Source organism: Vanessa atalanta, chromosome 26 (genome assembly GCF_905147765.1).
Source record: "Vanessa atalanta chromosome 26, ilVanAtal1.2, whole genome shotgun sequence".
NCBI classification, from domain to species: Eukaryota; Metazoa; Arthropoda; class Insecta; order Lepidoptera; family Nymphalidae; genus Vanessa; species Vanessa atalanta.
In genome coordinates, this window is record NC_061896.1 from 3,348,312 (window position 1) to 3,373,063 (window position 24,752).

The 24,752-nt window shown below is 32.4% G+C and overlaps 1 protein-coding gene across 4 annotated transcripts; it reads right to left on the reverse strand.

Moving 5' to 3' along the window:
* Window positions 1-3,388: 3,388 nt before the first annotated feature.
* LOC125073917 (deubiquitinase DESI2) lies at window positions 3,389-24,639 on the reverse strand. Of its 4 annotated transcripts, XM_047685022.1 has the most exons (9): window positions 24,440-24,639; window positions 23,648-23,802; window positions 10,826-10,953; window positions 9,579-9,731; window positions 8,494-8,583; window positions 7,055-7,106; window positions 6,593-6,681; window positions 5,990-6,081; window positions 3,389-4,820 (listed from the first exon to the last, which is right to left on the reverse strand). In XM_047685022.1, exons 2-8 carry the CDS (start codon window positions 23,774-23,776, stop codon window positions 5,994-5,996), a joined length of 729 nt encoding a protein of 242 aa, XP_047540978.1. In that variant the 5' UTR covers window positions 23,777-23,802; window positions 24,440-24,639; the 3' UTR covers window positions 3,389-4,820; window positions 5,990-5,993. The 4 variants fall into 4 exon arrangements, with proteins under 4 accessions (XP_047540978.1, XP_047540981.1, XP_047540980.1 ...); XM_047685025.1 differs by lacking the exon at window positions 23,648-23,802 and having other exon boundaries at window positions 24,440-24,638; XM_047685024.1 differs by lacking the exon at window positions 3,389-4,820 and having other exon boundaries at window positions 6,017-6,080.
* Window positions 24,640-24,752: the final 113 nt, after the last annotated feature.

The window sequence follows — 24,752 nt, forward strand, 5'->3', positions numbered from 1 at the left end:
CAATGAAAGGATAACTATATGAGTTATCCTAAATCACCAAAGAGAATATTGATAATAGTAGGTAACAGTGTTTAACCTATTTTTTTTTTTCTATATTAGTTCGTTACAACATTCTTTCAATAGTAGATATATTATTAAAAATAGAGATTTTTACCCCACACTTAGTAACATCAAAATTGAAAAATCAACACTTCCATAACATATTAAAATGTAAAATTTAGTTAAGCCATTCTTTCCCTTATTCATTTTTCAAACATTTCATTGATTAAAACCAAATGTTCCCAACGCTCATACAAAGTCAAATTATTTAATTACACATGCGAAATGATTCGCTAACGTTAAATAAGTACAGTCAGTGAATTCGAATAAATTTCAACGACGAAACAATTTTTTTTTTCGTGTATTAAATATAAATGCTTATTATCATCATTGGTTTTTCTAATTAAATCACTAACGAAACCCTTTTTACGTTATGACATTACATTATTATACATAAACAAACACATTTGTCATGTTAATTAAATAAGAGAAAAACTACCAATTAAATACAAATGTTTTGGTCCTTAGGTACATTTCATTGTTTTTTTTTTATTTGCAAAGCTTATGAATGTTGAATTATAAATCACCAAAACCCTCGTTCCAGATTACACAGCTATAAAAAAAAAACTAATTGTGACTTATTAAATGATGCCAATATGGCGATTATGGCGTTAATGTTAACAGTTGTTAAGCAATTACAGCGTATAATTTATGTCACAGATTGCAATAAACGTGTCAAATTAACACACGGAGCGGATTATCTTTGGTTTCCAACTGACCTACTTATTTTATCACTATTTTATAAACATAATATAATAATTGTATTGTGGCTGTATAGTTCTAATTCTAAATGTACCTAACGAAGATTATATTTTTTAATGTGCCGTTCTAAATGAAAATTCGTATCATATTTAGCCATGGTCGAAATAATTACGCAATATAACAACGGAATTTTTCCCCTGCTATGTTTGCCTTGTCTTAACCCTTATCTGACCATGGGGTCGTTTCCAACCCATTGCAGAATATAACAGTTTCTGAAGTGAAAACTAAAAATTATTATTACAGATACAATGTAAGGTCTATAATAAACAATTTATAATATTAAAATTATTAAAATCGGTGCCATAAAAAGTGCTCGGGCATGAACGATGGACGAAAACGAATGATTTTTAATCTTTAAGCGGATGAATTAATGAAGTATTAATAAAGATCATTAATTGAAGGGTTTACACTCGTGAGTTAATCTACGTATACACCATTTTATATTATATTTTTAAATTTCAATGAATATTACATCATTCCCAATCGTCCAGCGCTTGGTTTGTTACTGTACTGCTCTGCACTTTTTATTAGAAATTACTACAAAAACCGATTATTCAATTAAAATGATCAGTAAATTACCTAATAAACTTGCACCAAGTACAGCACTACTAAGAATATATTTACCTATACTAAACAGTAAACAGTAGTATTATAAAATGCTATTACATTGTAACAGTGGCGAAAAGTGGCACATTGTTTTAATTTTAAAATAAAATGGTGGGTTGAAATATTCTACATTCATTTAATAATTGATAGAAATATTAACGTAAATGTTAAATGACATAACACGATACTTATTTAAGATTTAAGAAAAAAAAAAGTCATTCGCCATTTTATATTACAGACTATAAAATTACAATATCCGATACTTGAAACTGACGTTTTTCATCAAGAAAACACAAAATACGAGTGAGGCTCTTAATTATACATTATTAAGATTTATATTTTACATCGTCGGCAATTTTATTGCTTTTATTCTTCTTTTCATAATACGTATAATACGCGATCTTTACATTTGGAAAAAACAAAAATGTTTCTATTTGAAAAACGTCTTACAATATCTGGCGCATTGTCAAGTTTAATAACAATAACTAATTAATCTATAATCTAGTTAAACCGTTATTTTATTTAATGGGATTTTATTTGCGAATGATTTTAATGTATATTATTAACCTAATAACTTTTTAATTAAATCTAGAGTATACATAGATTTTGACATTCCATATAATAAGTAGGAAACTTAAAAAAAATATTTTTAAGTGTGTAGAAAAAAAAATCATATATAAATGGAAAATATCAATTCATGTACATGATTAATAAATTATTAAACAATATAAAAAGGAACTCAAATAGACACACGAATGAAAGGATAAGGTTTAAACTCTTGTTGATGATGTTTCGCGTCAGTTTGTGCAACAGACATATCAAATTTGTTAAAGTATGACTTTATATGTATTTAACAATAGTTGTTTAGTTGATAAACATCAATTATCACAAATTATTCGATACTAACCCTTGGACCGATGCACATTGGGGTAGCCATTTATTTTTAAGGAAAAATTATATTTCGCATACTTAAATTGCCAAAAGCGATATTGGTAATGCTTTTTAAATTATTAATAATTTGATTTATTTTTTTGATAGAATAGTTAACTTTTAAAAATTAATAAGCCTTACATAGTCCGCCTGCAAAACTATAGTAGGTCGTTTACTATGATAGACTTATTTTCTAAGGAGAGAATCGTATTTCGATGACAACTCAAACAGACCAATTATAAAATTTTCTCAACCACAAAATCATCAATTTATTTCGCAAATTATAATACACCTTTCAAACTCCGTTTAAAGGTCAGTTCCCATTTTGCTTACATACATATAGTTACATAGTTTAAATAAAGCGTGCTCCACGTAAAAGCTTGGTGAACCGCAGGTCGAGTACCGTCGAGATAGATTATTTATTACTTACAGCATTTGCGCAAATGGATAACGCCATTATGTACCAAGCTGACCTTCAGTTGTAAATTATAAAGATGTAATCTTTAGTTTGACATCAATAAAATTATATTCAATGATACAATGTACGTCGCTGAACTAATCTTATTATTAATTTTTATATCTACATTATACTTAATTTATAATAAAATTCAACCACTAGTGTCATGGCACTTCTAGTTTACATAACTAAATATAATTAGAAACGTATTAGAAACGTAGGTAATGTTCATTGTATATGGCCATTCAAAGTATTATAGAAAATACAATCATATCAAAACGAAAGAATACTGTGCTGAAATTATGACGTTATTTTTTTTCATTTTTACTTGTGAAAGGTAAGGGTATTGGGTACATACAGCCTTAAGAAAAGTAAGCAGTTTCATTAAAAAAAAAAAAGTCATACTCTAAATGTAAAAAATTAAACAAAGTATTAGACTTATCACGATTTGTGTAGAAAGATAGATTAAAGATCCTTAAATTGTATTATTCTTTCTAGCCTCTTAAATATCGCCCAGAGATAATAATTAAAAAGTCCGTATATTTATTAATATTTGCACGAATACGACAATATCATTAAGTCTAATAAAATATCGACGGACGGAACCCTAAATCTACATTTTATTTAGCCTAAATGAATGAACATGAAATTTATATAGGATATTATAAGTAAAAAATATGAAAAGAAGAACAAAACATATTTGTACCTTAGCTCATCAGTTGAATAAAAAAGTTAGGAAGTGCAAAAATAGTTAAAAAAGATACGATAGTTACTAACTATATTTATATTAAATTACGATTTACTTGAAATTTTTAGTGATTTTATATATTTTGTTTTGAGATTTTATATTTTAATTTAAGAAGCGAAATGCATGGATGTCGTAAAAAACTGCAAAATACTATTCAATTCTTAGGAACTTCAAAAATCACTTTTTTGAGCAGTCGTTTTTATGCTTTATAGAATACAGTTTTTCATTTAAATTTAAATATGAAACAAAAAATTCAATTAATATAAGGTTATCTAAATATTACCATTTTAATATTGCTTTTTTAGCTGTTATTAGAAATAAAAATTAATGAAATTGCTTTAAACTGTTTTTTTTTTTTTTAATTGCAATCAATGCAATGATCGTTGTCTCTAGATATAAATAATAATTTTATATTGCAGTATACTTTTCTTTCACGCCGTGATCTTTTGAAATCGTGTCGGGTTTAAAAACATTTTCTACAAACGACTGTCTATTATTTTAAGTTAGGGCAACATTTTTACTTGAAACCGTTTAGGAATTCAAACACTCAGTACTGTTATATCGCGCTAAAAATATTGGGACGATTTCAAAAATGTTGATACCCATTGAGTTTTATAATATTCTGATTTAATAAGTAATGTCATCTCTAGTTGAGTGAAAAGTCTGTGTGTAACACAGTATAGAGAACTCAGCACGTTCGCCTCATCGAGCCCTCACGTCGGCTCTCTTTTTGTCGCCCGAGTTTTTTTATTACGAACATATTTACGCTCGCTTTGAAACTCTGTAGTGTTGCCCGAATACATCAAGACCGATATTTTAAATTTGTGACTATAGTTTTATAAATATTTAAACATCTCTAAAAAGAAAAAAGTATGGGAACAATTTGAAATATTTATCATTACAAAAATTTAATTATTAACATTATCGCGTTATAGTTAGTAAATATATAGAACTGTGATATAACAGGCTAGTTTTATAAAAAAAAAACGACTTAATTTTTAACTTTCGAATAACCATTTGTATTTCGCTTTCGTCTTGGAAGATCAATTTATTGTTTTATCAGAGTTCGTTGTTACAAGTTATATTATTCAATCTGGCAACACTTTGCACTTACGTACTACTTTCGACAATGCGCCAAATGGAGTGTCAACTAGTATTAAACCTATACATTACGCACAACACGTTATTTCTTGCATCTGCATCGCCGCAGATTCTCGTCTGGAGAAAAAAAGGCTATTATTGTATTAATTATCATCTAATGTTTTATTGTATCTGTGTCTTACCGGTTCTTCACCGGAATCTACATTCCAAATCGGCGGTAGCTTAACATTTGAAACGAAGAATCGAACGTGCTTGAAAAGCCTATCTGTATAATGTTTATCTTTTATTTGATTTGTGTTTAAAGTCCATGTGTAGCGTATGAGAGTACATCTCATTAGTGTGGCTAAGTTGTAACCACACGTGGTTATAACTTAGCCGGATCTTGATAACGGATCAGACAAATATTCTCAATGCACAGTAAAGCACAGTCAGTCACAAGCACGTCGTGATTTAAGAGTAGCTTAAATATAGGGATGCGGTACTTTATAATAGATCTGGAACTGTTAATATAAGACGTAACATAATTGTATATATGTATGTATATAATGTATTTTCAATTCGAAATCTAGAAAAATGACAGATATACAAGTCAGTGAAATTATAATTAAAATTAAACCAAGCATGTTCTATACACGAGGCTACTATTAGAGGTGAGATTTTTTTAAAAGAGAAATCGTCGCCATTAATAACCTTTTGATGTACCGTCTCAGAAACTGAACGCATCGTGGGTTCTAAAGCGTTACATTCTAGCCACCAGATATACGAAGCCGATGTACCTACATACATATTGGCTTATACAGCGTTATATATTATATAGCGAACAGAGTGTATAATGTACACATGTGTTGTATGTCTACTCTGCTATTGACAGATGTAGGGTGAAAATGGCGTGCGGCGGGAGCTTGTGAGGTACCGTGTTATGAGCGTAGTGTTATTGGCAATCAAAATGAGGTGAGTCGCGAGTGCAGTTCTTTACAGGCTGTCTCTATATTATAGGCTATATAGTATAGTGCAGTACGGTGCGGCGGTATTTAGGATGTTATCATGACAATGCAATGTAGTGTAGTGTATTAAAATGTAGCTTTACGCTATTGCGGCACGCTGGAGGCGAGCGAGAATATAGTGTAGTGTGTGGGGTGTACTTACAGCGTTATTGCGGCGTGATGGAGTCAGAATGTAGTGTGGTGTAATGTGGTGTAGTGTGGTGTAGTGTAGTGTAGTGTAGTGTGGTGTAGTGTAGTGTAGTGTACAGTGGTGTGGTGTAGTGTGGTGTGCGGCGTACTCACAGCGCTATTGCGGCGTGGTGGGCGAGGAGGGCGAGGAGGAGCGCGAGTGCGCGGCGAGCGAGTGCTGCAGCGCGGTCGGCGTCAGCCACTCCCTGGTGCCCAGGACACGCTTATAGTAGCACCCGCTTACTCTCCTACGCGACCACTCACACGTACTCTCTTTCCCTTTCGCACTCTTTCATTCAATTCAGACGATAATATTCTTTGTACAAAATATCGACAATAGCAAGCTGGAAGCGCTTACATAAGAAATATTATATTTATTATCAAAATCGAAAAATATATTCGCAAGTATCCTAACTAAAGAGTGTGGATTACAGTCCAATAGGGGGTACCATTCAATGAGGCATATACTTAATTCATGTCTATACGAGTAATTCATCTCATGCTCGGTGGTGAAAGAATACAATGTGAGGAAACCTGCATATGTCAGACGAATATTATGAACTCTGTCACACTTGTATTTAAACGTAGAACCAGTCGGTGTATTAAAATTCTTAACTGTTCCTAGAGTGAAAACATTTGCCCAGCGGTAGTCCCCCGTAGTAAGCCAGTTGATGTTGATCAAAGGCCTCACTTCAAACGTCTCTAAATACAACTTACTTTGGCAAGCAGCGCTGTAAGAAGGGAACACAGGAACTGACGTACGCTAGACGGTTCACCCACGCCGGGATGTCTCGGTCGCACAACGCCTGTATCATACAAATTCTATTATTCTATTAACCAAATAAAAAATACAATGTTTATACAATAGACGGTCTCGAAATCACTTAAAGACTGATCTTCAGCTCTCACTTGTCACTTTATCGCAATGAAATCCAAACTTTATGTTACCGTCGAAGTTAGATCGGAATATGTCGATATAACCGATATAAATAAATAGGCACTCACTCAGTTACGATCAAGCTGAGTTTTATTATTGCGAGAAATAGCTGCAGTTGGATCGAAATAGAACCGGGGACGTATTATTACCGTTATATGATAGAATTGGGACCGCGGCCGTGTCGGGTCACCGTCCCATCGGATTTAGTCAGATATCCTGCTATAAAAAAAAATGCCACTCACCAAACAAAATGCGGACGTGAAGTGGTTACAATTGTTATTCATTAAATGGTATCTGGAAGAAAAAAATAAATATCAATCTTTTTTTTTGTTTTATGTAATAGTTAGTCGGATCGGCAAATGAGCCTCATGTTAAGTGGTCACCATCGCCCATAGACAACGGCGCTGTAAGAAATATTAACCATTCCTTACATCACCAATTCGCCACCATCCTTGGGATCTAAGATATTACGTCCCTTGTGCCTGTAGTTACATTGGCTCACCCTTCATACTGGAATACAACAATACCAAGTATCGCTGTTTGGCGGCAGATTATCTAATGAGTTCGTGGTACTTACACAGACGAGTTTGCCCAAATCCCTACCACCAATTAAACAAATGTCTACAATTTATTAATAATAAATAAATAATTAATTATATCACTGACTTCTTCTACACAATAACTAATCTAGTGACCTTTCTTTTACCAAATATTCAATCAACCGTCTGATTCGCTTTAAGCTGTAGTTACACAACGGGAACATTGTATATGTGATGAATTAAACGTTGTTACGTAGTCAATAGAGTTCAATTTTGCTATTAATATACGCGTATATAAAGTGGATGGGTAACCGTAGCCTTAAGGTAAACTAGTCTTAGAAGTAGTAGTAAGTCTTAGCCTTAGAAGTTTGCGATCGCGTCCACCCAAAGTTACTATCGATTGAAATTTAAAAATAGTTTAATTGATTATGACAGAAAAATATTAACTGATATTCTTGAGATCACATGTAAGCTTTTATACGTGATTGGATAAACTTGGTACGACGGAACGAAATAGCACATTTTGTTAAAAATCCACGATACTCTCAGGCCACTTTAGATAATTTCTTTTTTAGTTTTAGAATAACCGATGATTTCGAGTTCAAACCCAGGCAAGTACCACTGAATCCTCATATGCTTAATTTGTGTTTATAATTCATCTCGTGCTCGGCGGTGGAGGAAAACATCGTGAGGAAACCTGCATGTGTCTAATTTCAACAAAATTCTGCCACATGTGTATTCCACCAACTTGCATTGGAGCAGCGTGGTGGAATATGCTCCTAACCTTCTCCTCAGAGGGAGACGAGGCCTTAGCCCAGCAGTGGGAAATTTACAGGCTGCTAATGTAATGTTTAAATGTAAAACTCAACTTATCAAATGAAGTGTTTTAGGAATCAGTTTTACTTGGATAATAAAATAACAAAAATAAATAAAAACTTATAATATGCGTTCATATTGAACTACTAGAGGGATCAATTGGCCGCAACGATTGTCAACGACTGACCTTAAGGGATAACATAGGCGGGTTGGATAGATACATACTCTTTTCCAACATTAGTCATGTCTATTAAATAGAATTAAATTTATATATAACTACTTAAGTTAGTATACAACTAAATATATAAGCGAACACACACACTAACCTGTCACCGCGGAACTGCTTGCCTAATTCTGTGACAAGACGTCTGACTTCCTCTTCGCTGAAATCCGTGTACCCTATGTGTACACTTTGCCTTTAATAAAATAAACAATACTTTATTTAAAATTAAAAATATAATTAAGGGAACATTTATATATAATCTGTGGCGAACGTCAAATCTGTAAGAATGAAGTATAATGACGTTTCATAACCTCGATTGGTGTTGTAACTTTCTATAACCTATTCCAATCAGAGTACGCGAAAAAAAACCTTAGATTTACAAATTCTATCTATTAATTTTTTAATTGCTCTGGTATATTCATGCGCGACTAACATTTCACGATTAATATATATTGTTTTATAATCCAATACTGTTCCACTTAACTACTTATATCCACTTTAATTTGACTTCCAAAGTTCTAACAACTTCGCTGACATTCAAAACGCAATTTTCATGAAACCATAATGAACAGCATAGATTATTCAAGATCTCGACCAATGATATCACGTCATTTCAAGGTCAATTTTATCGGTCTATACTCCTTTGATTGGTATAGACTTCAGTCTCTAGTAGCATGGTATACATTTTCTTGTTTTGATATTTCAGTAAGGCAGATTCAACAGATAGTAACCTTCACCTAGACACCGGTGTAGTTATACCGTTAATGAACCACCCACACAAGGTAGTACATCTATCATGGCTGTAATTACACTGGCTCTTTAACACTTCAAGCCAAAAAATAGCCATAAAGAGCAGGGCCGGACCCTATTACGTATTGAATGAAAACGCAATGAAATAAATTAACAACGTTTGAGACTATTTAAATAATGTAAAATAAACAATATATAATAGAAAGAGGCAGAAAGATAAATTAAAGTGACAGGTCGCCTGAAGGAAGCATAACGCTGTTTCCTTACCTGACGATTTCGTCCAATTTCCTGTAAGACGCGTAAAAGAACTTCATTCCAAAAAATGTGTAACAAACAAAAACCTCCTGATACGAACACTTTTAATATGAATTAAAAAACAATATCGAATAGCTTTATATATTAAATCAATCGGTTAATATAGTGTATTCATATAAATACCTGAATCGGAACTGTTCCCCGAGCTCCCTCTCGTCTCTCGGCGTGATCTCGAACACGCCGGTGAAGGCGTACGGATGTCCTCCGTACGCCCACTCCGAACCGTGCACCTGTACACCGCTGTGAAACACGCCCACTCCCGCGCCCGCTGTGTACCTACACGAAGTCGTACAATAAAATCACACACACACCAACCAACGATGATATTAATTATTATTATTTTTATATTAAGGTTTAATAGTCACTGATGAGTTCATTGTATTGTTTAGTTACTCTTTACGCTATATACTGATATTATAACATAGCTTTCTGGCATAATGTAAAATATAATAGATACTAATCAAAGACAATTACATTTAGACATAGACAATGTCAATACTTAATTTAACTAATAGCTACTTTAGGTCAAATAACATCTTACCTAAATATATCGTCAATGAATTATTAAACAAGGAGCGAAATGACGAACATAGATAAGTATCTCGGTTTTTCAAATGGTCACCACCGACCGTAGATATCGACATTGTAAACATATTAACAATCACCCAAGTCAATGAGCCAACCAACCGAGATGTAATATTCTTCATTCCTGTATACTGGCTCACTTTTAATCTCGAAACACAACAATATTGTGGTTTGGTGTAAAATATATGAGTTAGTATTACCTACACAGGCACAAAGGCACACCGTCAAGTAAATTTAATTCTAAGATTTAGATTGAGTTTATTTATCTGCATGTTTATTTAAGGCAACACAAACGAGATTTTAGAATTCCAAATATTAATGCACAAATGCGAAACTCTCATTAGATATTCTACCGCCAAACGGCAATACTTAGTGTAGCTACAGGCACAAGGGTAATTAAATCATAGCTCCCAATATTTTTACGCGTCATCGATATCAGAAGTAGGTAATATTTCTTACAGTGTTTATGGGCGGTGATGACCGGACAGGACAGGTTTATTTGCCAAAAAAAAAGATAAAAAGTCATAGACAACACGTCTGCGTAGATTTGTTTATTAAAAGATAACGAAAATTCAATCACTATACAAATCATCAAAGTAGTCAAATGGTTTTCATAAATAAAATTATACGTGAAATTCAAATTGTCATTTGTTTAATGCTGCAGTGTGTGACAAAGAAGTATATTTCTATCTTTCTCAACTCCGTCCTAAGTGACAATTGCGAAATAATCCAAGCTGGCAAGAAACCACATAAAAAATTAATAGTGAAGAAAAAAAATGGCTCACCAATTCGTCCAATACATATCGTAGACATTGAGAACGACCGGCGCCTGCCCCGGCCTCGGCGGCCTCGGCTCGTTCCTCCTCGGCAACAGCGACATACACGACGGAAACATCGTGCAGATGCCGCACGACTGTCGAAAACCATTATATTCTTTATTGCCAACGATTTAAAGCACAATATAGATTACTAATGTTTTTCGAATAACGCCGCAACTTTACCATATCAAAACGTCTTAACACATAACACATCTTAAAGAAAATAAAGCTGTAACAAAAAGTAAAATCATATCACATATGACGTTTTCAAGAATAATCCCTTAACCTGGACACATACGATAAAGAGCTATGTGATTTGTCTTTCTTAAATATTCATCAAACGGTGCCGCTATTACCACGGTAGTAAGTATAGAGGCAAACATAATGAAGCCCTATTTCATTTCAATCGGTACAAGCGAAGGATAAACAAAGCGGCTACTTTGTATTCGATATTAAATGTTTTTAAATGTATTTCAAGAAAATTAAGGTGTTAAATCAAATATTTTTTATTATTGGTTTAACTGTTTTGTATTAAATATAAAACTACTAACCTTTGTTTGTCTTAATAAATCAATTTATATACAAGTATATATTAACTACATACAATTAAATTTATGCATATATATATTTTTTAATATAATATATTTGAGATATTAAAAATATAGTATCATCATGAAACATTTGTAATGGCATCACATCATATATTCTAAAAGTAGTATTGCAAGGTGCATAAAAAGGCACAATTGACTTGAAAATATACATCGTAAAAATCTTGACGTTTGTCAGTTGGCCTCGACTAGTGATGAAATAAAATTGACTGTAACCCTACAGTATGCATTAAAATATACTGATTTCTTATTTGTTTAGAATTAAATTTAGCGCAGAATTAATCAAGTGAAGCCACGAGCGAAATGCTAATAAACGAAATATTGAATAAGGCAATTAGCAAACGATTAATTACAGAACCTTACTGACGCCTATCACAAATTAAGCTTATCTACAACTTTCGCCCTTCGAAGCTAAATAAAAAGTAGAATACTAAATCATAAAGAAAATGTACCTTACAATGGCTGCGATGTTTTTCTACACGAAACTCGTATTACATTAAGTCTTATTACCATAAAAATAGAGTTTAAAATTGCACATTAAGTTTACATAGCTCATAACACTAATGCCTAATTTACAATTAAAATGTATTCCTTCATTTACATCTTCTAGACCGCGATTGTTTCTTTATTTAATGTGATCACCTTGCTCGTAATATTTTTAAGCGATGTACAAAATTGACAAACATTTACACGATTCTAATAATTAATATTTATATTTTGATCACTTTTTAAGTGGTTAAAAAGCTGAACTTTGATCTTCTATCTATCTTCTATGGGGAACGTTCCTTTTCCAAAAATAATTGATAACACTAAAGTTCGTCGACATAGACCAAAATAAAAGAATCGGCTGACAAACAGAGGACAAAAAGGCACTGAACTGTTTGGATTTGTCCATTTACATACACATACAGCTTGTAACCGATAGAAAATAAGTCGTTATCCTCTAAAGGCCGGTTACTATATTCAAAAATCTATTCGATTTGTTCACGAATATAGGAATTGTCCGATTGACGTTTATACATATTTTCTTCTATAATTCAAATCAATGGTAGCTTCTGAATTACGCGTGTTAGACAATTCTACAATCCGTAAGCAGACCGAATGGTTTCTTCAATATAAGAACGGGCTTGAGCGTGTTAATCGTATAGAAATCACATTCATCGATAATAAACGAATTCGTCGTACAGGACATTTCTAAAACCCAAACCACAAAACCAAAACCTATTAACAAATGTTATTATTAACTAATTTAGGGAGATCGGTTTCAAGCACAAGCCATTTCATTATGGACAGTCGTCACCAGCTATAACTTATCTCACCAGTGGGGATTCCCCACTTATCGATCGGCTTATCGACTAATGAAATGGAGCTTTGATTAATTACGCCGGTAAACTAAATTTTGTAACTAAATTTTGTAAGAAAGGTGCTTCATAATTTTGTATTAATAAAGAAAACTTCGTAAAGCTTTGGAAAATTTGCTAAACTGAGTGAAGCAAAGATTAAAGTTATATTTGTTGGTCTTTAAATCAGACACTTGTAAAAAATTAAAAAATTTAAAAGGCTTGGTGATTTTGAAAAATAGGCTTCGGAAATTACCCCGCCGTTAAATTTCCTCGGAAATCAGCGATAAAGTGCCAATAAAAGTATTGTCGCAGCGCTGTTATCTACTTATAAGTATGTTATATGTCGTTGAAATTACATTTTGTACGTTTACATTTCTGTCCTGAAAATCTGGGAGCCATCAGTGATGAACTTAGTGAAAGATTTCATATACAAATTTCTACATCTGAGAACCGTCTTCATCGAAAAGCCACCGATACTGGCGAATACCTTTTGGACATTGTAACGAGACGTTCCAGAGCCAGTGAGCCAATCACAAGCACAAGGGACATAACATCTTAGTTCCCAAGGTTGGTGGCGCATAGGTGATGTAAGGAATGGTTAATATTTCTTACAGCGCCTTTGTCTATGGGCGGTGGTGACCACTTACCATCAGGTGGTCCATGAGCTCGTCCGCCATCCAATGCCATAAAAAAAAAAATAATAATATAGTATAAGTAAAAAATCAAGTCGAACGAAATAATTAACACTGAAATTTTATAAAATATAATAAAATCAAATACAAAAACAACTATTCGAATTTAGAACATTCTAATTTTATTTCTATTATCTGTATTGTTTTAAACATAAATAGACAAAAGATTTCATGTTACTAACGATGTGTATTTTTGATTTACCCGTGTTATTTGTTATAATAATATTTGTTGAAGATATCTCAACAATATGGGTTGTTTCATAATAATCTGTGATACATTTGTCGGGTAATGTTGGTAGTTAATTCAAATGTTCTGAGTTTCGGTAATCGAGACACGTTTTATTGTTATTTTTATACATTGCTTATTCCTTAACGCACAACGAGTTATCAAATTGAAGGGTATATTTGCAATAAACATGAATATTTTGCATTCGAATAGAACCATTTTTTTAAGATTATAAATACTAGTTTGCCGGCCTGTCTTCGCAAGGTTAGAATTAGGGGTTCCAAGAATGTTTCTATTGAAGAACACGTATACAAAGAAAATATATGTTTTTTGGCACCAGGACTTTCGCCGATAACGATTCCTTAACAACGATTCAAGTTCACAATCGCATGAATGGTTTAGGAATGCATATAACGTTTGTCTTTTACACGTACAAACAATCTTGTTTATTTAAATATACATTATTTCCTATCATACGAATATTGTTTTTTAGTTTATCTATTGCCGATAAAATCGGAAACCAATCGAATATCCGAAGCAATCGTACAACTTATTCAATTTTCAAAATACAATTTGCTGCGAATGTGCAGATATTTTATCTATCCCTTTCTCTAGGTTAGTAGTTATTCTCTAAATACTACATTGCAAATGGCCCAGTTGTTTAAGATCAAATTATAAACACTGTGACGATAATCTACGCACTACTACACGTGATTTAAATGATGACCATTTTGATTGAAATTATTTTAGAGACAGTTTTGTAACTTAATTTATATTTGAGGCGTATCGATCAATCTAGCTAGCCCTGTGTGGCATCGATTATATAATTAGAGCCTTCAGCACTACTAAAAGTTATTCACCAAGGAACTGAATTGACTTTAAATCAATATTTTATTCATATTTATTCTTAGTTTCTTTAATTTAATTTTAATGTTTCTTCTGTAGTGTTTTATTTAGATTCTAACTAATTTTTGTGATATATGTGATGTCAATGTACCTATAAATAAATATATTATCTATAGATAATATAAAGTCTTACCGCCTCAATGCATCAATACCTTGTAGCGTAATAATTAAAAAAAAATCGCGGTCTCCTGTCACAGAGGCTTGGGTTTACTTTTTGGCGCGAAGTTCAGGTGCATCAATATACAATTTCTGACTAATAGAAAAAAAATCGTTTTAGTTATAAATAATTATTAATTTAAAGTATTCAATGTAATGTAATGTTGATTATTATTTGTTCTTATAAAGTCAATTAGTTATTTGTCTATGCTTTTTAAGAAGACATTTTAATTTGTGGTCTATAAGAATAGTTTAAAATTGACACTAAGTTATCTGTACTTTTAATTTTTTTGTTTACATACTTGGTCACGATACTAGAACGAAATTATTAAATTATTTTATTGTCATTGGTCATTAGTACGTGTGCCAATATCCAAGTTCAACAAACGTCTTCAAGATGCTGAAAATCATGTTAAGAGATTCCGTTTCATAGATAGATACAGGCTAATAAAATCGTGTTATAAGTCATATAAGGTACAATACATCACACAAGCAGGCCAGCCAACCTGTTAACTTATGAAGGCTTATCAGTAGTACTTAAACAACCGCGTTGCCATTATTTTCTAGGAAGTAAACTATGTTAGTGGCTAATGAAGAAAATCATGATTAATAGCTGATAACGGTATTAGAGTGTCTTCGTGGTACTTTTATCTTTTAAGAGTGGTGGGCTATCATTATTAAATCTACGTTATAAGTCTGAAAATGACGAGGACTTGCTTTTAAATCCCAATCCGAATTGGAAAATGTTATTGAATTTCGCTGGAGTTCGAAAGTTGTATCGTACAGCTGTTGGTTCTGTACCTGAACTCTTTCAGAACTAACAAAGAGTTCCTGTCTTATCTGACTACCGCCTCTTAGGATTATAAGAGAGGATACAGAAGATAACTGTGTATATACACATAATTGTGCAATATATTCTGTGCGATTGGCTACACTAAGTTAAGAACGGACGCCAATTAACAATAAAAATAGTTAGTTTAATTTGGTAAAGTAGTTAAGTTGTGTCAAAACTCATTAATAACTCTTTATATACATAAGAAGTTTTAAAATATTTCTTCGATAAAACTATTTTTGGACTAAAACAAAAGTTCATTCGAGAATTCAATTGTTCCACTTATTAATACATTTTTAATCAATAGTAAGATTTCCACGCGAAGCAATTACGATGGCTGAACCTACGCCCAGCCTGGCGTGTCAATCAGAATTGATCTCACTCAGAGTATACGAGCAGTTATTTCATAAAAGTATAAATTGTACAGTAAGAAATTCCATGCATTGTACTAATAAAATGAAGTACATTCCAAAAAAAAGAAACATTATAAGTCGCTGTCAATTTATTTCGTATCCTATTCCTAGATATAATCAAGTTACCAAAATTGTTTAAAAGTATAACACCTCGCCTTATTGCCTCCACTGGTGACAGTGGACAGAGGATCGGAATTGCGATTCAATAGGGATATGATGCTAACATTCTTGCCACCATTCCACGCAGTCAAGTTTTATATAGCAACTATATTTAATTCACATGTGTATATATTTAAGGACTTATTGTTAATATTTTTTACTAAATAAAATATTAAATTAAATTTTAATATCTTATCTAATACTTCTTAATGTCCAGTAATTTGAGCGTTATTGAATATTTAACGCCCAATCACTTTTAACTTTCCCATTCATTATATCAGTAAGAAGTTTATATGTAAGTATACATGCCTGATTTCGGTCAAGACTCCCTCTTCTTGTCCTTCCATTGTCAAGGAAGTTTAGCCAACTATACGAGCAAACAAGAGGTGTACCATAAGCCTATGGGACAGTAAATCCAACACGACCGGACCGGTCGAATTACGCGCTGTTCGAGTTAAGACAGTCTAAGTACTACCTACCTGGGGGTACCTGGGGTGGGGTTATACTAACTTATAACGGTAATCATACGTCCCCTTTTCTCTTTCGATCCAAATTCGACAAAAGTAAACCTCAGCTTAATTGTAACTGATGACCAACTCCACCTATTTATATCAGTTCGATACGATCCCGAACATATTCTTCAACTTTAATCAAACCGCAACAGGAAAACGCAAGCGATTGTTTCGATTCGATTCTTATAAACTGTCAATTTGTCAACAGAATCCGAACTTGCTTTTCAATTTTTCCATTGCTTTCAACTTTGGGCAGAAAAACCCAATAACTTCACCTACACCGTTAGTTCCATGGAAGGGATCGCTATGTAGCGATAAGGCCGTAAAATGGTACCCTTCTTTTATTTAGACTGTATACATGTTTATTTATTTATTTTCTCTTTGTGATGTACAATAAAGTGAAAAGTAAATAACTTTATACGGGCCCAAACCTGGATTTGAACTTAGCCGCTAGTAATAGAATAACATAAACATGAACGATGCATAAAAGGACAATGGAAAAATAACTATTTTCACAACGTTTCTAGTATGGTTTAGTCACCAAGTCTGAAAGGGACAAACACGAAATATCCATTCTTAAACGATCCTTAGAACGATGACATCGATATCTTAATTCATGTTCAGATATAATACTAAACCATACTCTTAGCATTAAAACTTTATTAAAATTTAAAATAAGTAAATGTTAATAGCTGACGGAAAATACAAAAATTCAAATTTTATTTGCAATTACATATAGGGAAATTCCATCGCAATAGACCACAGGCGCATGAGCAAACATTGCATTCAAAGAAAATATATTTATAAATATTATTTATCATATTGAGTTCGAGGCGTAACTCTGAAACCTTTGCCTTGTTACTTATATATCAGATCACCTTAGAATAACGGATACTAGGGCATCAATAACTCATGTTTGTTTGTTTCTTACTACATCAGGATTCAAATGAACCTGCTAAAACGATCGTGATGAAGTTACTTTATTATATTTTAATTACTTTTACGGTACAACATCTTAGGATATTATGCTTTTGGGTAAAGCAGTCGTTACCCATAGGATACTTTTGCTGCAGAAAGCGACTATCCGCGCAATCCATAACCTTGGGGCTGAATTGAAAGCAAAAATTTAAAGAAACCAAGATATTAACTGCTACTTCTCAATATATATTCTGTAATGTTATGTATGTACGGAAATATATTAATGATTTTGTAATTACCTACAAGGAACAAACACAAACTTGTTACTCGACTGTATAGTCAGTAACTCTTTTGTACACGGGCAATGTATATGATTTTACAAAAGAATACAAGAAAGCGTTCAAAATGTCTTTGTTGCCAAATTAAAAAAAAAATGTAAAAGAACACTCGTGTACAAAAAGTTATTATACAATTAGTCAGTTAATGGTTGATAGCAGAGCTTGGGAGCGAAACGGTCGCCTACTGGCTCTTTGATATTGAACATGTGTAAATAATTACAATTTGTCAAAACAAAAACACCGCTGAGTTTTTTTCGCTGTTTCCTCAAGGCATTTTCTTTTTCCGAAGTATGGTAAAATTTAATATGCTTATCAATAAATAAGTGTAATGGTTCTATTTTGGCTAAAGGAATTTGACTTGACTATAATAGAGATGTAAGTTATTAGATAATTTACTAATAAATAATGAATACCTCGTGTGAATCGTAACTGGAAAAATATAAAAATTTTGAAGATTTTGACTAAAACTTGAAATTTTTGTGTAAATTAATGTTTAGTTTCCTACGCAAACTTTAAACAATTTGTCCCAAATAGTATATATAAACTACTAAAAATGGTGTGTATTATGGGTCACACAATCCAATAATGAATGTTTTGAGACAAAAGGTCGTTAGGGACCCCGAATATTGTACGTCAAAGTGCACGCAAAACGACTTTTTTATCGAATTGAAAACAATATTCTTAGTCCTTTTTTCTTAATGGTATTTCGTTGTACCGACAAATAACCGGCTTTTTCGCAATGTCACGTAGGAATTTATACTCTGTACCGTTGTGCTCTGGTTTGAAGGGTAAGGGTCATTGCATCTCAGTTCTTTTTTCTTATGGTGTATGTAGGCGGACGAGCAAGTAACACCTGAAGGTAAGTGATCATCACCGCCCATAGACAATGACACTGTAAGAAATACTAACCATTCCTTAAATCGCTAATACCCCACCAACCTTGGGAACTAAGATGTTATGTCTATTATGCCTGTACCTAACACTGATTCACTCACCCTTCAAACCGGAACACAACAATAATAAGTACTGTTGTTTGTCGGTAGAATATCTGATCAGGGCGTGGTACCTACACAGAGCCCTACCCCCAAGCAATTAAAAAAAAACTTAACTTTCTATAAGTTCTGTATCTACATTTAAGCCTATTAGCCTTATTTTATCTTAAAATACATAAAATTATGCTACGTTTGTAATATTATTGCCAGAGTTTCGTCCGAAGTAAAGTGAATGACAATTTTCTTTTTTTACGGATATCATAAAAGAAAAAGTTTTGAAAGTAAGAAATTTGGCATCGTAGTCGGAATAGGAATACAAAAGCTCCTATACGTTAAATTCGATGCAAGACATATTTTAATTCTATATAGTCTACGATGTATTTAATTTGAGATGATGACTACTACTTGGTGGTAGGGCTTTGTGCAAGCCCGTCTGGGTAGGTACCACCCTCTCATCAGATATTCTACCGCCAAATAACCCCTGTATTGTTGTGTTCCGGCTAGAAGGGTGAGTGAGCCAGTGTAATCACAGGCACAAGGGACATAACATCTTAGTTCCTGAGGTTGGTGGCGCATAGGTGATGTAAGGAATGGTTAATATTTCTTACAGCGCCTTTGTGTATGGGCGGTGGTGATCACTTACCATCAGGTGACCCATATGCTCGTCCGCCAACCAATGCCATAAAAAAAAAGACTAACTGCTGAGCATCTTACCGAATATTCTCGGTAGAATATGCATTCCAAATCGTTTATAGCTTCATACTTTATATAATCCTGTAGAATGATTTTTTAAAATGTTAATACATTTTGGCTTAAATAAAAAATATTTTGATTTCAATTTTGAAATTTATTTAAAAGAAACTTTTTTACTTGGTAAAGTTCAAAGTTTGCGATCGCGTACGTTTCTTTGCGTAACTTTTTAGCGAAACCTTCTTGACGCTTGATGGTTTCGCTTATATCAAATTTACAGTTACGTCGCAACTCCTTTAATTTTATATATTATATTATATTTTGTTCAGAAGCAGGAACCTTACGTGCTTTCGAGGTTAAGTGTAACCTCTGTCAACTTCCAAACTACAGCCCGCCGAGATCTTCATGACCGAAAAACCTAACAACTTCTTACTGACCCAACCCGGAGCTTAAAGACAAAACCGTGGGATCTTCAGTCTTATGAGCTAGCAACGAGATCAACGAGATGGGCAAGGAAATCCATACCTATCATTAGCAACAGTCCTAATTGCATTAAATTAGTAATTCAACCCTAATAAAGACACGAAACCTTTCCCTTTACGATATTACCAACGTTTGTCTGAATCCAAACGCTGTAAGGGAGTACAACGAATAAGTATAATATAGATAAAATTAGGTATATCCTAAAACGTAATAATTTTTTATGTTCATACCCAAGAACCATTAACGTAATGAAATTCGCAATCATAAAACGCCAAGTTATAAATCTTATTTCCACCAGCCGATAACATAAAGTTTATCGTGTTTATTAAATATTTATTGCAACTCTTTAGAAATATAACGATTGAATTGTTTTGCAACAAACTTACACGCCCGCTTTGCTAGGCGTTAATTAAATTTTATTTCGAAACTATATCAGAAATAATAATCTATGTGCTATACGTAACGTAATCAACTTCTTTCATAAACTCACACGCAGATGCATAAATACACATATCCACACACATATATACACTTAAAATTAGTTTGTTTTAAGACGTCACTTTTTAAAGTTACAGTATATTGATTTATAGAGATTTCTTTTATCTTATAGGTGGCAAACGAGCAAGAGGCTCACCTGATGGAAAGTGACTAACACTGCCCATGGACATCTGCAACACCGGGGGGCTTGCAAGTGCGTTGCCAAAGATTAAGTATAATAATAAAAATTCAAGGCTAGAAATAACTTATATTTATTATTTTATTAATTTATCGACCTGTATATTATTACATTTTTCTTAAAATCAGTTGAACGGTTCAAGCGTGATTTGTAACAAACATTTAAACAAACAATCCTTTGTATAAAATAATATCTTATAGTAAGACGAAAATTAAAAGTGACGATCAATGTAATTACGATAAACTTAATAAATAAATCGTCTGCCATATTTTATTTTTGCCGACTCATACATTTGCGATTAGGAACAATATATTTAATTTTAAATTATTATAATAAAAAATAAAAAAACGATTCAATTTTGGAAATATATATTAATTATATACACAATCTATAGCTACAGTGATTGTTTTTTTTAACTACGTCGAAGTCGAGCAAATCAAAGTCAAAATCCCTAATTTTAATTTAACGTTTAAATAAAGAAAATTGACTTCATGGAATTACGCATATAAAAAAAAACTGAGACAACAAACAATGTAAAAACAAAAAAAAACTATTGCGGAACATCCGCTATTTGTTATTCCAAAACCACAGTTAACACTTATTAACTGAATAAAAAAAAAATAGCATCTTACAACGAACGTGTGAAATGGCACGTGTTAATATCGTCGCTCGTGCTACTACTGTTGAAGGTTTAGTCCTTGACCCAAAGGATATTGTAATTTGTATCGAGGCGAAACGTTGAATCGTAATAATAGACTGTAATTTATGAATAATTAAGTATGAAAAAATACAGTTCAATACAAGTTCATTGTTCATCAATTAACCAGGACATAAAGTACTGAAAAGTTGTACAAGAAACACTCAGTGAGACAGCTCTTTCGTGGAACCTTAAGATAGAGGAAAAAAAAAAAACAAAAGCGAAGCGAATTGGTACTCGAATTGGTACTATCCCGTTTTGGTTCGGACCAGCCTACAATATTTCAATCATCTTATTAAGATATCTTAATGAAACAATAAACACTTTGTGTTGCATAATATCCTTAATTCCATGATTGGTAGACTATTTGGCAGTTTAAAAAATACGGAACACTTGAATAGCACACTGATTAAAAAACCCTACGTAGTACATGGAGTAGATAATGTACTGAATCCTACGCCCATATATTACGAACTAAAATAAATCAACTCTACCGATTTTGAGGAAGATTAACCAACTAAGTCAATACAAAAGACTAAATATTAAAATATTAACGTCATCTTAATTTTAATACGACACAGTTCCTAAGTATGTTTATTAAGATATAGCTTGGCATGAGGAATCATAAATGAGGAATTACGTATACCGTCAGTTATATATCGAGTTTTCCTTATCGATTTTTTATCATACATATGTCATGACTACACTTATAATGGCACTTCATGAAAACAATTAAGAAAGCTAGGTGTCTCCCAAACGTCAAGAGTTAACCAGCGCCTTACCGCTTAAACTAACGTACTAAGTGGATATATATTTCGGTAGGACAAAAAGTTGTATGGTTTCGAACATTGTCTTTTAAAAGCTGGAGTATGTATTTTTTTTACGTTATGTTTGTTTAAATACACTTATTTTTAAGAACTATCGGTACGATTTGGACTTTTAATCGTATTTTTAGTGATCTAGTTTTTGTTCATATCCATTAGAATATTTGAATAACTAGGTGACTTCGGCCCGTATAGAGAATAATACTGTGAGAACTAGTGTTATGTCTGTAGTACCGGTTGTTACAAAACTAAGGTTTACTTTTTGGCGGTAAAATATCTGATAGAATATTAACTATCCAGACGAACTTGCACAAAGCAATATCACCAAGAGAACGTGTAGCGTTTGCGTATCGTGACACGCTAATTTTTTGTTTGGATTTTTATTTAAGCGCGAAATGACAGCTATCTGTAACTTTATATTATCTTTCATAAACTTATTTAGTAGTTAGGTTATAATATATATATAAATTAAAAAAAGCATTTGTTCTTTTTTAATTTTTTTTTTCAAAGTTAAAAAATTTAACACAACAATAATAATAAGGAACAAGTGTAGGCCTCAGCTCAATCAGCCAACTAATTACTTTTAAATATTCCCCCATATATTATTACACATGTTAAATACATATTGTATTTAACATTAAATAAATATTTTACCCATTTTTTAATATACATACACAATTATAATTCAATCATATCATACCTGTTTCGGAAGTCTGGTTATATATATTTTCTTTTTCATTGTATAACACTTAACTAAGCTACTGTTGACACTGAGTACACAAAAAGCTTATAAAAAAAAAAACTGAACCAAAATAGATCAACCATAGACTCATAAGAAATTATGTATTTCAAACATTTTAAATAAAGAATGTTGTTAAACAAACGGAAATGTCGGACAAGAACTGAACTATCCTCTTCACACTAATGGATACAGATAAGATTGTATATTTATGATGGTGTCAATCATTAAGCTTTGTATTATCTGGATTTTTAATCTTTTTTAATCTACAAAAAGGCTCTTTTTATCAAACATGTTAATAATCTGTCCAGTCATCCATTTGTTTACTCAATACGATATAGAGATTATTTGCATTGTTTGCTTTGTGATACTGGTTGAAGGATATCAACTTTCATTGCTTTGTATTACACTCATCAATTGTATTAAATACTGAATCTACAAATTAACTGTGCACAAAAAAAAAAAAATGCTAACAGGAACAAAAAACTAATAAAAAATTTGTAATGAGGAGACAAATGTGTAAAAAAATTGCCGTGCACATGAAATAAAAATGTGCTATCTACATTAAAATGTTACAAGTCTTACTAAGTTCGGAAAATCGTGGGGATCCTCCTGCAAGATAGTAGGGGAGCTTAGAAGGGGGTCCCGGTCATCGCCAGGCCGGTCCGGAGGCCCCCGGTCTGAACGATTACGGCAGGCCTCGCATCTCTTCATTTCTATACATACTTCTCAACTTCGGACTGTGAATAAGTCCACCAGCTTTATAAGCAAAATTTGGTATAATTTTCTTTATCATTACTTTTTAACTAATTTCCTTGTTTTAAATATTCAAAGCACATGTATCCAATTTCACTGATATATTTGTAGCACATTTTAGTTTCTAAATTTATTTCTTTGTCTCAGTTTTAAATAAATCAACTTTACAGGTAACATTCTGTGTATCTTCAGTAATATAAAGTTGATTTAGTAATATAAATCAACGAACAAAACATTTTGCTATCAATTTTAGCTCATAAAGCTGTTTTTATTATTAATAACTCTATAAAGTACTATAGAATAACCATCTATTAATAATGCTTCTTCCAGAAGTATTCGGTTACAACTGATGTAAACTTAAAATTATATAAGAAAATATATAGGTATTGAACTAACGCTACTGTTTAAGTGAAATGAATAATACTCTACTACTATTTCATTAAGATGTGGTTACTAAAACGACCTATAAAGACTCTATTTTCTAACATCAGGCATGAAGAAATTTCGATTGTATGCAAATTAAATAACTGACCAGTACCCGAAATAATCTCGGTCTATCAATAACAACGCTACGAGCTTTAGCTGTTATAGCTAAACCGACAAAAAGATATTGTTACTTACAAAAATACGTAGCACTCGGCGTAGTGTAGGTGTTTTCCATAGAATTTATACTGCTTCAAATAAAGAGCTCCATCATTGGAATTACAATGGACAATTCTCTAATTATTTACTCAATTTATGTGTAAGGAAATACGTGAAATATGTAATTTTTAAAATGAACACAATGTGCTTACTTCCTTAATGACAAAACTGACATTTTTATTACAACGCCACAGAGTGCAATAATTCGTACTCTATAGTTGTCGTTTTTAAACAATACTGACATTTGAATGTTAAAAAAATAGTCAGTTATGAAAAAAAATTATGTCTTTAG